The 15,316-nt window shown below is 39.4% G+C and overlaps 1 protein-coding gene across 8 annotated transcripts in view; it reads left to right on the plus strand.

Annotated features, from left to right (window-relative positions):
* Positions 1-13,588, plus strand: part of TNFRSF19 (TNF receptor superfamily member 19) — a 58,358-nt gene extending 44,770 nt beyond the window's left edge. For 7 of the 8 annotated variants that reach the window (XM_082220323.1, XM_082220320.1, XM_082220322.1 and 4 more), the window contains 5 exons: positions 6,774-6,938; positions 7,868-7,993; positions 9,294-9,396; positions 10,522-10,919; positions 11,804-13,588. In XM_082220323.1, the coding sequence (XP_082076449.1) occupies positions 6,774-6,938; positions 7,868-7,993; positions 9,294-9,396; positions 10,522-10,912 (785 nt within the window). In that variant the 3' untranslated portion in view covers positions 10,913-10,919; positions 11,804-13,588. The remainder of the gene's footprint in view (positions 1-6,773; positions 6,939-7,867; positions 7,994-9,293; positions 9,397-10,521; positions 10,920-11,803) is intronic. The other variant, XM_082220326.1, reaches the window with a different exon arrangement.
* The last annotated feature ends 1,728 nt before the right edge of the window (positions 13,589-15,316 follow it).

Raw genomic sequence — 15,316 nt, forward strand, 5'->3', positions numbered from 1 at the left:
TGGTCATATTTTTTTCTGTTCCCTTTATGAACCTAAATAAAAAAGTAATATTGAATCATACCACTTTTATTATTGACTCAAATTGATAAACTATTCATAACAAATTATATCTTAAAGTTCCAGAATCAGGCATGGACCACAATACAAAAGTGATAATCTGCAAAATTATCATCATTGGGAATAAAAGGGCAAAGAAGAGTATACATCTTGCATGAACATACCATACTTTTCAATATATAAGATGCCCCCTATTTTGGGGGACTCAAATTTCAGAAAATGTGGAGATGGCACAGAGTTGTTGAGCTGATTACCCAGTGTTGTAGAGCTTTTCTTGGGTGGGGGGGATTGCTGAAAATCGCTCACCTGCACACGTCACAAAATCCACCTCACATCTGTCCCCTTGCTGGCAAAAGCTGCCAATCGCACAACCAGTTGCCGCAGCGTCAGCCAATCAACACCACCCATTGACACAGCAACCAATAACATGCACAATAGCCACTAACAGCCGCAGCGGCAACCAATCAAACGCCCACCCTATTCACTACCCATGTATAAGATGACCCCAATTTTTTAGCTTGATTTTTAAGGAAAATAACATAGTCTTATACACAAAAAAGTATGGTATGTACTCAGGCTATGGGAATACCATGCTCTAAAGGCTCCTCCATGAGTCCCCTTCACTAAACTGTGCTTTCTTTCCTTTTTTTAATGATACATTTACTAAACATGCATTTGTAATAAACTAAAATAATCATAACTGTCTTCCCAATTATACCCCAGTCTGAACTACTTGTCCCTGTCTGTGTATTTTATCATCCCTTTTGTGCTGGAGTAGCATTGACTTGGATCCACAGTTGCACTTCCACTCACGGAATATTTCTTTCCCTGAGTGGAAGGAGCACCTATTTGATCCAGCTGTCTGTTCGATCCAGTCCAGCACTTTTTTGTTTTTATTTTTTTGCATTGATAAAGCTCACTCCAGTCTACTAACACTAATGAGATCATTCCATTAGTTTCAGGCAACGAAATTATCTTGAGTTCTGGTCCGCTGATTTGTGGAGGCTGTAAACTTTGTAGTTACAGCTAGAAGTTTATGAAGAAATAAGGAATTGGGAAGTATATGTGTTAAAAACATTTTGAAAGTATGAACAGAGCAAGATGAATGAGGACTCATGAATCATCCCTTTTAACATATCCGTACAATAGAAGTGTGGATGGAACCAGGCATGCTCTGTTATTAACTTGAGCCGCCTTTCACATCCCGCAGTTGTCTGGTTACTTCCTTTTCTTGCCTGTCCTTTCCATGTACCCCGGTCATTCCTTCACCCTTATTTTCCCCAAACATATATTTTTATTCTTCTCTTGCTGCCAGGTTGCACAGGGAATGTAGGAGCTCATAATAGAGGTCATCGCATGAAAATGACTCCTCACTTCAATTCAGTACATTTTGTAGGCTTGGCATAGCAGCTTGTTTTTTACATGTAAGAGTTTTATAGTTATTTTACCATATTTTGGCAGTGCTTGGTCTCCTAACTAGCCATTATGACTACAAAGATCATTTTTCAGGAAATTATAGACTTTCAGTCTTGTCCAGGCATGCTTGTGGGAACAAGCAGATTTTACATGTTTTCAGAAGCTAATACGTTTGGGTTGCTTTCTTCTGATCTTTTGTCTCATGAAATCTTTGTTGTTTTTTGCCTGTGAAGTTGCTGTACTGATGTGGGCTTCTGTAAGCACTGCAATTCATTTCAGTTGCAAGAAATAAGCCTCCTCATGTCTTTTACTGCAATGAGTGAACCCATTTGGGTTGGAGACAGATTATAGCTTGCTTCCAGAGAACTGAAGGCAGTCTGAAAGAGGAACCAATGGTTGTTGTGTGCACAGTCATCCTAGTTTGCCACTGGTGAACAGGTTTTGCATATTTTTATAGAAACCTCTGTGAACAGCGATAATAATAGCTAGCCTACTTCAATCATCCATCATTCACAGGGTGGCATTATGGCAATAGGATCTGCCCTTGACCAATGTTCATTATAACATGTATAGAGACCAACTGTACATATGAAGAAGTGGTCTGTACGTCTAAATATAAACATGTGTAGGTTGGACAAGACACTGCACCTCTACACACATTATAGAATCTGTTAAATATCTGATGAAGGCTAATGAACAAAAGAAAAATGATTTTTATCTATTCGCAAAAATGTTGTATCCAACTAAGTTCTCAGAGGAGACGCAACTGAAGTTAATGGACCTAACCTAGTCAGATTTGTTAATTTCAGTGGATTTACATCTACCCAAAGTATTTATATACCACCTTATACCAGCAAGACACTGTACAAATAACAATGAATGCATAAATGAACAGAAAATGAACAATACATTAATATCCCAATAATAATAAATTGCAGCCCTAAGCCAAAGGCTTAATTAATTATTGATATGAAATGCTAGAAAGGCTTGTGTTCAGAGGTACATTTTTAACAAGTGCCAAAATATCCTCCCTTGCACATTTCAGCACTCCAAAGTCAAGTGATTCAGTAGAAAGGAGGCCACCAGAGAGAAGGCCCCCCCACCCCAATTGCTGCCAATCAAGATTAGCCCAGTAAGAGGGTCTCTTCAGCAGCGCACAATGCTCTGACAGGACAGTAGGAAGCAAGGCACTCCTGCAGGCATCCTGGTTAATAATAATAATAATAATAATAATAATAATAATAATTTATTATTTATATCCCACCCATCTGGCTTGGTTTCCCTGGCCATTTGGTTCCAAGTTGTTCAAGACTTTATAGGTTTAAACCAAAATGTGAACTTGATGGGGTAACTTATTGGCAACCAGTACAGGTCCTTTAGCTGCAGTTCAATGTGTTTTTGATAGAACACCTCCAAGTAACCTTGCTACAGCATTCTGCACCAACTTCAGTTTATGGACCCAGCTCTGAGGAAGCCCCATATAGAGCACTTTAAGGTAGCCCTTTCTAGAGATTACGAATGCATCTGACACAATGGCTAGATTATTAAAGATTATTAAAGGTTGAGAATTAATAATAATAATAATAATAATAATAATAATAATAATAATAATTATACCCTGCCCATCTGGCTGGGTTTCCCCAGCCACTCTGGGCGGCTTCCAGCAAAATATTAAAATACAGTAGTGCGTCAAACACTAAAAGCTTCCCTAAACAGGGCTGCCTTCAGATGCCTTCTAAAAGTCTGGTAGTTGTTTTTCTCTTTGACATCTTGTGGGAGGGCGTTCCACAGGGCTGGTGCCATTTCCGAGAAGACCCTCTGCCTGGTTCCCTGTAACTTGGCTTCTCGCAGTGAGGGAACCACCAGAAGTCCCTCAGCACTGGACCTCAGTGTCCGGGTGGAACGTTGGGGGTGGAGACGCTCCTTCACATAGTTGGTATACTAGCCACTAAAGCCACTTTGGCTTCCAGGAACAAAGAAGAACTGAAAACTCTCAAGCTGTGTACCTGTGTAATCTAAAACATGCACATTACCCAACCCCCAAACCTGGAAACCACCCACCCACAGGAACTCAGTCTAGCCAGGATTCATTTTCAACTTATTGACCCTCACTCAACCCATTACTGAAAGCCAGTACACAGTGTATAACAGACAAATAAAGCTGGGTATCATCAGCATAATGCAGACTCTATGCTTCAAACTTCCATAGGGATCATTACCAGCAACTACATATGAACATTAAGTAGCATGGGGGACAGTATAGTCCCCTGTGGCACCCCATAATACAAGTGGCAGGGGACTGAGGTGCAGTCACTTAATGTTCTTTGATACCAGTCTAGTGGATAAGAGTCAAACCTCTGCAACACAGTGTGCCCAACTCCCATGCCACACAACCAGTCAAGGAGTATACCTTGGTCAATGATATCAAAAGCTGATGAGAGAGCCAGCAAGAGTTTATGGGGTTGAACTCCCTCTGTCCCTCTCCTGGTAAAGCTCATCTAAGTGACCAAGGCCAATTCAGTCCCAAAAGCAGACCTAAGCCTGTGCCTGGAGCTGAGCTGTCACCACTCTCACAAGTGGTCCAGAGTTGGAGTTTTTAAGCAGGCGTCATTGCACTACCTTTTCAAGATGGCTGCTTCCTCATTAAATGACACCTTCATAACTCCCTGGACCTACCTGGATAATACCCCCCAGCAAGTACAAATAAGCAATGAAGGATCAAGACATCAAGTTGGCTGAACAGATACAAGCACCTTATCCACAGCCTCAAGCCTCAATCAATGAAAATAATTCTACAGTGTCTGAGCAAATGGGGCATTGGACACCTCTCAATGGCCTGTCACAACTGTGGCATTGAAGTCATTACAGAGACAAACAATTTTGCCTTTGAATGTGCCTCTGCGGATTTGTCACTCATGCCTCTGAGGTCTGTAAACCCTCACGTACCAAATCAATGTCCATTGCTTTACACCTGGAAAAGCTCTGTTGGACTACTTAACAAAGCAAAGGAAACTAAAAAGTAGACCTTTTCAGTCTGCAGTAGCATGCAATGATTGTGTGTGTGTGTGTGTGTGTGTGTGTGCGTGTGTGCGTGCGTGTGCGTGCTCTAGCACCCATTCAGTCATCTTTGCAGCAAGTCCTTTGCTATTTATATTCAAGCCATCTTTCGGTCTGATTCATTGCCTGCAGCTCTCCAGTATACTAGTTTATCTATTATGAGACAGAATGCTTTTCAAACTACTTTCACTGATCTCTTAAAAAACACTATTTTGTGTTTTAATACTGTAACATTTTAATTGACAACAACAAGAAGAGTTCACGTTTGCAGAATGGAGCTTTCCAGCTCCTTCCCTTTGCAGACCCTTGCATGCCCTGAAAATCTGGTGCTGGGGCTTGAAAGGTCTTTGGGAATGGTATGGGATGCAGGCAGATTATTGCCCCTCCCTTACATGAATTGAGGAACAACTTCAGATCTAAGCTCTGTTCCCAGCTTTAAACATTTTCAGCCCCTGTTTGTGGCACGCTGAAAATAATAACCCCCTTTATTTCTGGCCACTCCCTGAATGGCCCAGATCATTAGTATTCAAAGTTGGCAAAAGGTCCTTGGATGAATTCCTTCTGAGGGCATTGATCTCTATTTGCAGCTTAAGACAAAATGACTCTTGGAACATCCCAAGTATTTTAATAAGTTTCCTTAGCATGGAAAATATGTATGTTACACTCATCAGCTGTGTGGCTTATGAATCCTTCTAGTTGTTAAGTATCTGTGCATACAGGCTTTCAAAACAAATACATTTTCTGTCTTAGATTCTTTTTCTGAACTTTTCTATGCTGTTTCTTCTTCAGGGTTAACTTTGTGGCAAAATATCTGAACATTTTAAAAATGAAACTTTTAAGTTTTAATAAATAGTGATTTGTGATAAGGAAAACCTGTGGAAAACATACTGTGGCAGACTCTACTTAATATGCCAGATGTAGAAAACCTTTAGCAGATATACTGTTCTATTTGCTGAAATATTTTATTTTTCATTTATAACCATTAATTACTTAATCCAAACCAGTGATGCAATCAGTAACCTGATCCTGGAAAATCTGTGCAAACAATAAGGCTTGTTGTCTTGGATGTAGCAGCAGGCTATGGTTTGATCAACCCAAGAAGTTACCTTTTTTTTAAGCTATAAGCACATGAGAGGAAGGAGAGCAGGGTTCATACTTGATACATCTGAACCATCACTAAATACTCTTTAGTTCTATGATGGTGTAAATTGGGCAAAGCTGCTAGGAGGCTTTGTCTGCTACAGTGTTGCTGTGAAAACATGTTTTAAAATTCTTAATACATCAGAAAAGTAGAGAAGAAAGCAAATATATATTTTCAGTTCTGCTCACTCAATAGAATTTGTGCTCAAAGGTTTGTTTCCATTGTATTTGATATTTAAGTAGTTGCTTTGTGGCCTGGCTGATTCTTCATTTATATTGCTTAATCAGTGGATAGATTCTATGACATGAATTTTCATATAAGTTGATTCAACAATAGAACATGCATTTCGTATACCACTATAGAACTGTATTTCTCATAACGTTGTTGTTATTACCCGTCTCTTATTATTATTACCCGTCCTTCACCAGAAAGTCCCAGGGAAGAGTTACAGCAATATATAAAATACAGCATTAAAAACAGTTTAAAATAAATTGCAGTCACAACTAGTTTGAGTCCTAATAAGTATCAAAGGCCAGAGTAAAGAGGTGTGTCTAAACCATGTGACGAAAACTACAATGAAAGTACACCTCTTTGAGAAGGGAATTCCACAACTTAGGATCTGCCAGAAAAATTCCTTCCCCTGGGTCCCCACACCCCAGACCTCTGAGAACAGTGGAACTACCAAGAGGGTCCTACTCTGGTGAATCTTAAGAGGGTATTTAGGGAAAGAGGTAGGCTTTCAGGTATTTGGGGACCTAAGCAATTTAGGGCTTTGAACTGGCAGCCAGTGCAGCTGTTATAAAACAGGGGTCATATGAGTTCTAAATACAACTCAAATCAGTAATTGGACCACTATATTTTGGACCACTTGAATTTCTGAAGTAACAAGGTTAAATCCAGGAGAACCCCCAAGCTGTATGGAAAACAGTTATGTCAAAACAACTTATGTCTGGCATTACATTTATGAATAAGCTGTATTAAATATGCTCATGTTATATTTGTTGTTGAGGATGTTGTTCCTCTAAGCAACCAAGTGCTTCTTGGATGTTCCTTGCATCTGATTTCATATAGCTAAAAAGGATATGTACTTATCTTTATTTAGGCACTACAAAAGTGAATCTGGTGAAAATCCCATCAACTGCTTCCAGTCCACGAGACACTGCTTTAGCTGCTGTGATATGCAGCGCACTGGCAACTGTACTGTTAGCTCTCCTCATCCTTTGTGTTATCTATTGTAAGAGGCAATTCATGGAAAAGAAGCCAAGCTGTAAGTTTTCCATAATACATGTTTAATAACGTTGCCTTTGTTTTCTTTGCCTTTAAAACCAATAACGTTTTCACCTGAATTTTCATAATGAGCATCTTATTACACTTTGGAGCTGATTCTCAAAGCATTTCCTTCACCTTGAGTGATTACATCATAGACAATAATTGATTGAAAGGTTGTTGTGTGAATCTGATGAACATACGCCCAACCACCGCATGTCTAGATGCTTGTTAGTCTTGCCTGGCACATGGTGAACCCATTCACAAGACTAAACATGCATCAAAAAATGACCCAAACCAAAATCATGTGTGAAAGATGTTCTTTAAATTAGCAATTTCAAATAGCAGAAGGTGGACCATAATTTCCTATCAGACAACCAAAAGTAATCCATGCCTGGATTTTTCTTATAGGGGAAAAAGCAGACAAAGAACACTTCTTATTCAGCAACTTTTGATTGCTTTCAGCTCTACACTAGAATTGGGGTCTACCCTGTACTTCTGGTTGGAAAGAACTTCAGCTTTCTTCCTCTGCAAATGGTTTCTATTACACTTCTGCCAGACTAGGGCTGGGTACACGCTATACCTTTAAAGCACATTTAAAGAATTCTGGTTTAAGACTGTTAAGAGTTGCTGTGAATTGTAACTCTGTGAGGGGTAATGTACAATACTCAGAATTCTTTGAGGAGCAAAATGCGCTTTGAATGTGCTTTAAAGGTATAGTGCATACTCAACCTAGATAGTTACTTCACAATGCTTTCGAATCTTAACTGTGGACCCAAAAGCAGAGAGATCTAAATGATTCATAATGAAGTGCTTCGTCACTGAATAAATTTTGTACATGAGTGTGAAATTATGCTGGTTATGATTAGAAAAAAATGTAAACAAAACCGAGACAGTTTAACCATTTCAAATGTCTTTTCTATTCTTAAGGGTCTGTGCGATCACAGGATATTCACTATGAAGGCTCTGAGCTTTCATGTTTTGACAGACCACAACTTAATGTGTATGCTCATAGAACATGCTGCCAATGTCAGCGGGACCCATCACAGATATGTCGTAAGTACATTCATTTTGGGTGAGGTTTATGGGGAAAGGACTAGTGCAAGCAGCAGGGACATAAGAGATAAAGAGAAAACTTAAATGATCAAATTCTGAAATTATACTCTTCATAGGAGTTTGAATCTCTGTAACCAAACATTGCTACATGGATCTCAATATTCTAACATAACAAAAACAATTGGCATTATACTTCTGAGTACAGTTCGCTGTGTAGATCCTCAGGAGCATATTTTTACCTGCCTTACATCTTAAACTTTACTAGCAGTTACATTCTATATGAATATAGGGAATGGAAAAAAAGAAAAATATTAACACATTTCTTTTGAGGGTAGTGGAGAATGCTGTAATTTCAAACTGTATCTGGCAAAGAAATCATAATAAAATTGTAGCATATAATAGTACTACGTAAGTTACTGGCAAGCACTTTAAGAGACTGTGCATTAGATTTTCTTCTAGCAGTTAAGGATTGGAATTCAGCTTCTCTTAATTAAAGAAGAAATTAGGTCTCTGGTGTCTGATTAAAATGAAACTGAAAGTTTGCCATGTTGAGACAGCTGTTACGTTATATGTTACAAGTGGAACCTGCAGCAAAATATTGTAGCGTGTGGTTCTCCTGCACAGGTTTCCAGTTACTCCATTATTTCCTCCTGTCCCCTGATTTTCAGTCCTCCCACACCAACATTCCATGCCCATCAAACATGCTTAGCCCTCATTGGACTGTTGTTATTGCTTTGCCAGTGGCAGGGCAAGGGAGTTTTTGTACTTCTGTAAACTTATAGGATATACTACATCATTTTGTTCAGGGGTTAGTGCTGCCACTTTAGCTATGACCTGGCTATGGCTATGCTTTACAATCACATTCCCTAAGTGTGGATAAAGAGAACCTTTAAATAGTTAAATAGTTGTGTACATGGCTCATGTGGTCTTTCATCTAGAAATGGCTAGGTGTCACCCTTCATGGTTGTAGATAGAATAACACTGAATGACCTTTTAAACAGAAAATCCAATATGAAATTTTAAAATGTTAAGGTACTACTTTTAAGCACACATAGGGCTGTAACTGGCATCAAAGACCTACACATTGTCAGGGGCAGTTGTGAGCTTTGGCTTGTCATAGGTGACCAATTTTATGTAACTCATGCTAACAGTATCCTGCTCCCCCCGCCCCACAAAAAGTGTCTAGTTGTTATAAGCCCTGGCTCTGCTTGTGCATATGAATATTGTTGCACATTGTGTTCCAACACATGTTCCCAAAAGATCTTATAACTGTTAAGATAAAAGTTTTATTTATTTTTAGGACCAGTGCATTTGATTCCATCCCTGTGCTGTGATGAGACATGTAGCCTGGAACACAGCTGCCATAGCTGCCCTTTTCACTCTCGGAATACACTTCATGAAAGGTAATTCAGGACCTTTCTTTGTGTCTGCTGCTAACTATCCTGTTCTTATATCCTGTAATAAATATTAAATGAACTAAAAGAGTGAAGTGAAAAACTTTGAATTGACACATGTTTGCTGCCAGCTTCGTGGAAAATTCATTTTCATGGCAATATCAATATTACTTTTGCTCACTAAATAAAAACTGGTTGTGGGCCACTTTCTGTGGTGTGAATGCTAGCAAGTTAAAATAAGTTAATTATCTGTTTCTGGGTTGGTATCCGTAGACCCCTTTGAAGACCCTGAGGTGATTTCTTAGTACTTGATCCATAAAGTACTATGCATACTCATTCTAACAGGCACCTTGCTTGAAAAAATGTTATTGCCGGTAACTGAAGTTCTAAGAGTGTTTCCAAACAATAATTTTCAGAATTGCTTGCTGACTGTTGCAGACATCTTAGCTCGATGTAGCACTTCTGTTGCAAGTCTATTACATATTTGCACCACTAAACCTACATGATTTTGTCATGTGAGAAAATACAAATCTCTTGCTCACCTTGGTTTGCAGACATTTGCAGCTGAGAGTGCTGCATGAAACATGGTTGCATATCACAGATTCTGCCATTTTTGAACAAAATATTGCTGGGCCCCACCTGCCCTTCTTCCCCCTACCCACACTTCTGTGGAGCACACCTTCTTCCATTACATGCAACTGGGTGCAGGCCTCCCCTTCCCCTCCACCTGTTCGCAATACATTTCTGCCTGCCTCGCCTGCCCCATACCCCTACTCACCTGCTTGACTCTCCTCTGGGCTTGCCTCTCTTACCGTCTTGCCTACCTGTCTCTCCCCAGCTGCCCTGGTTCAGACGCACTTGGAAATGGCGCCAAAAGTCAGGAGGAAAGCTGGGAAAAGAGGGTGACACTTGATGGCTGCCCAAGGGAGAGAGGGAGGTGCTAACTTGCATAAAATATTGGAGGGGGCTGGCCACCCTAATTTGGGGGAGCTGAAGGGATCAAGATCCCATAGAGTTGACACCTGTGAATCACGAGTAACATAAGAATACTAGTTCTTACTCTAGTTCTTGATTTGCAGTGTTACTTTTTGAACCTTATTAAAGTCGTCCTTTATTTCCTATGACTTCTTGCAGGAATTCTAATTCTGTTGGGGAAATGATTCCAGCATTCCTCGGTTCTCTTTCACATTCAACCTGTGGAGATCTTTCAGATGCCTGGCCTCTTATCCAAAATCCAGCTTGCTGTGATAGTATTTCTTTCTGTGAGTCATACCCTGAGCTAACGGGAGAAGATGAAAATTCTTTCAGCCTAGAGACCGAAAAAACAGCCATTGTGGATTCAGATAACGAACAGGATTTAAGGGTATTCATGTCTACAACATCTAATTTTGGAAGCTTGACAGAATCAACTGAACTTTCCAGTAAGAGTCCTTCCAGTATCACTGCTTCATTAAACCAGTTCTTAACTGCTGAACCACTGTCAACAACAGAGCTTGACAAAACAGTTAGTGATTCTATAAACTGATGGCCAGGTAAGAACAAAACATTAGTTGTCTACCAAGTGAAGTACTATGTAGTATCAATTAAACTTTTACTAATACTATCTAGGATAGTTTGTAAATTGTCTGGTTGAAATTGGTGTCTCAATGATCCTTCACTAATAATTCTGCCTCCTCTTGTATATAATTTGCATGCTTTATAAAAGCAGATTTATGCAAATTCCTAACACTTTTAAAATCTTACTCAGATTTGCGTAGCCATTCCTATTAAAGTCTATGACCCCAGCTCCAATCACGTGTTCACAACTAAGAGCTCCCGAGGAGGGCATGGATCATTTCTGTGCATCTGAAATTCAACGCATCTCATCTGGATGAACACTGGTCCATATTCCTGTTTTGAATTGTTATATTGTATTATTTTTGAATAATACTTAAGCCCTTTATATCAATATTATATTTATTATAACTTTAAAAAGAATGTGACTGTATAATACATTTGCAGGCTTATAATGTATAGGACCTGAATTTAAATAAGATAGTGACAAGATGGCGGACTTAGGAGGGCTGCTGCAGGGATTAGGCTGATTCCTGGACAATCCCACTAGCAGGGTACAGCAGGACAGAGACGGGGTGTGGTTGTCATAAGACACTTTGAATGTCCCCAGAGGGAGCTGGGGAAGCAGTATAGACTTGCTCTGTGGGCTGAAAATATTTTTCTTCCCAATGTTTCTGATTGGAATTGACTGACTGAACGTACTTTTCCTATTAATTAGAATATAATTAGTATACAAAAGCTTGTGTTCAGCAGTAAATAATAAAAATGACAAAGGCATCTTCTTACGACAGTGACATCTAGAATGTGGCCAGTTGTAGGTTCTGTGCATATGGCTAACTCCTGCTATCTTGCTCTCTTTTAGGAATCTAAACGACCTTTCTTGGCAGCCTTTAAACTGAATGCTTCCCAACGTGCTTCTCTTTGAATGCTTGTGGATGGAATGTGGCCTGGATCTCGATGTTACAAGGTTTCAGAAACAGCTGAACTAAATTGGCAGCATTTCAAAGCTCTCTCAGGCAGTTGCATTTGAAATACAGCAGCTGTATGAGAAAACTTCAAGGAGCAGCTTGGTAAAAGACCAAAGGCTGATCCATGCTACTCTGTCTCTTTTCTGAACAGCAAGCTTCTGTGTCTCATTGACACAAGGAAAGTTTGGTGGACTGATCTTACTGCTAAGCAGATTATGTAAATATAAAGAGCAATAGAAGTGTGTGTGTGTGTGTGTGTGTGTGTGTGTGTGTGTGTGTGTGTGGCTACTAATAGCAGGTGTTTGTTTGTCCATTTTTCTGTTGGCAAAAGGAAGCATTTAACAGGATTTTCAACAAGCTGTACTGAGTCAATACATAATAGGCCAAATATACAACAGTAAAAAGAATCTAAAAATAATAAAATGAAACTTCCTTGGGAACTTGGGAACTTTGGGATCTGCCTGTTACAGTACAGAATGCATAAATACTTGTGTGGAGAAAACATGCTGTGAAAACTGCAAGACTATACTAAAGTGCTTTTTCACAGCTATTTACAGTGCAGTCCTATGCATGTTTACTTAGAATTCTAAGTCCCACTGTATTCAGTGATGAATAATCCCAGATACATGTGCAGTTCTAATGTGGCAGCAACTTTGCTTGCCAAAAGATGTTAACTCCCAGCCAGATATTTCTCCCATAATTTTTTTGCATTTCTATGATGGTGTGCTAAAACTGTGGGTACTTTGGCAGGAAAGCTAAATACTTTTAAGTCCTATTGATTTCATTTGGAATGCTTTTGAGTAGTGCTGACTCTCACAATAATACCAGGAGGACTTGAAGTGTTTGCTTTTGGCTGAACTATATCCTGTATATTTTTTAAACTTTGAAACAAAGAACCGAGACCTTTGTGTTATATTTAGTGGAGAATCCTTTAGTATCATTGAAAAAATAAGGCTGTATTCCTGTATACACACCAATGTGGGAAGCAAGCCTCATTGAATCATAGAATCAGAGTTGGAAGGGACCTTGAGGATCATCTAGTCAAATCCCTTCCAACTAAGCATCCATGACAGAAGGCCATTCAATCTCTGCTTAAAAAATACGTGTTGTTTCAAGTTTCAAGCAAACATCCAATGGAATTATACTATGTTAGAAAACTAATGTTACAAAATTCACGTTTTTTATACGATAGTGAAAACCTGCAAATAATACGTATACTTTTTGCATGAAGAACCATTTATATGTGTAAACTTTGTAAATAAAATAATCCAATGTGCATTTCAGTATTCTGCAAAATGGTTAAGACTATGCGTGGAGACTACTGTTTACCTCTAAAAACTGCTTTCAAAAGGCCTGTGGTATGTGCCCCATTGTAATGAAGATCAAAAATTTGAAGCAAGAACAGGATTTTAAAATGTGCATATTGTGTAAATGCAGTTTACAAAATGTTTGATTCAACCAAATTGGTCTTGATTATGTTGCCTATGGCAAGCAATTTTGTATATGCCAATAGAAAACATACACTGAATTTTTTATACTATTTGCTTTCAAACAAAAATGCTTTCCCAATATTCTTTTACATGCAGAATTCAAAGGGGTGGACGACGATTGTAAATTACAACTTTGTGTATATGTTTATATATTTTTCTATTTGTTAATAAATAGTCATTTAAATACTATTTGTATATATGTGTGTTTCAAACATAGATCTTCACCTAAATAATTGTTATATTTTAGAAACATGTCAAACCATCTCAGTATGATTCTGCCTTCTTTTAGTCCGTTTTTATTTCTTTAGGCTATAAGACTGTTCCATGCTTCCTTTGTTGCTGCTTCCAAATTTGGAGCAAAGCAAGGAGGGGAGAGGGAGATGCTTGTATCTTCTGCGTCAAGATGCACACTCTCCCTCAAATATAACAACCTATCTGTGCATATGCGCACCCACAAACTGGAAGTGACGATAGATAAGTAAGTCACTTAGTTTCCTGTGTTGCCACTTTGGGTGAACATTTGAAACAATCCTGTGTTCCCATTTCTTCAGCTTGTGGCCTTTAACTGCTTTTCTCAACTAGAAACAGAAGAGGACCCGTGTCTGCGCATAAATCATTGTCATACAAAAGCAATGCAGTTAACGAGAAAATTTTGTACTAAATAGTAACAGAACTGGTGTAATGCACAGCCTGGTCTCCTTGAGCATACATTACATCACTTTAAATGGAAGGCTCTGCCAGTGAGCAGGTGCACTCACCTAACAACTTTTAGGGTGTGGTAGCATGCCCACCAAACATACTGTACTAACTGAAACTGGGTATTTCTTGTCACTGAGGTGGGCCTCTCCTCTGACCACCTGCTCCCCAGCATATAGATCAGTGGCTCCTAGGCCCCTTTCTAGGTACCATTTCTGAACTCTTGGCCCATTCCTCCCTCCCCACTGTGACCAACTCAGCCATCTCTGTGGAACTCGTGACAGCAGTCTTCACAAGTCTTGCCCCAGGCGCCTTTGTTTAAACAAGTATATCCCATGAGAAGATCTACATAGGAGTCCCAAAGTGTCCGAAGACCCTTCCTACAGTAGCATGTAGAATAATAGAATAGTGGAGTTGTAAGCTGCCAATAATTTGAGGACTATTGCAGCAGATCTGCTTGCATATCATTCATAGATGCACACAGTTATGGGGCTCTTATGAAACTCTGAGCAAACAAGTACAATCCCATAATGAATTCATGCTTGCCTGTACATAACAGTAACATCAAATGGTGCCTTGCATGTCTGAAACAATTCCCAAGCAACTTGTATTCAAAAGTATACTGCCTTTGAAAGAGGAGGGACAACACAACCATTGTGGCCAGTAGCCATCCATGGGCTTATCCACCATGAATTGGTCTCCTCTTTTAAAGCATCCAAGTCGATGGCCATCAGTGCCTTTTGTAGGGGCAAATTTTATATGAGCTGTGTGAAGAAGGATATTTCAGTGTCTGAGATGGGTTAAGCACAGTTAACATTTCTCCTTTGTTGTAGAACCTTTTGAGGGCTTTAACTTTGCATGCACCAAAGTCTTTACGAGCAATATCTCATGTAGATTAAATTAATCCTCTCGCCTCCTATCTGAGTCTTATGACTAGAGGTTTAGATTACAACCTGAAGCACATTCCAATTCAGTCACTGTTTGAGGGGTGTTTTTTTGTTTTTTAAGGGGGGAGAAAAAACAAAGACCCCTTATTTGAGCTAGTGCATGCCCTCTGCAAGAGAATGCGACTGGTATAACTTGCATAACAAAGGAGCACAATGTGCACACTGTGTTAGCAGGGTGCAATTTAATCCATACTTGCTTTAGGCATGAGTGTTGCTGGCACACCGTCCTTGGCCCTTGCAGCACACAGGAGCTCCTTTGATTGTGTCCTGCAAG

This window comes from Podarcis vaucheri (genome assembly GCF_965113315.1).
Source record: "Podarcis vaucheri genome assembly, chromosome: 4".
Taxonomy (NCBI): Eukaryota; Metazoa; Chordata; class Lepidosauria; order Squamata; family Lacertidae; genus Podarcis; species Podarcis vaucheri.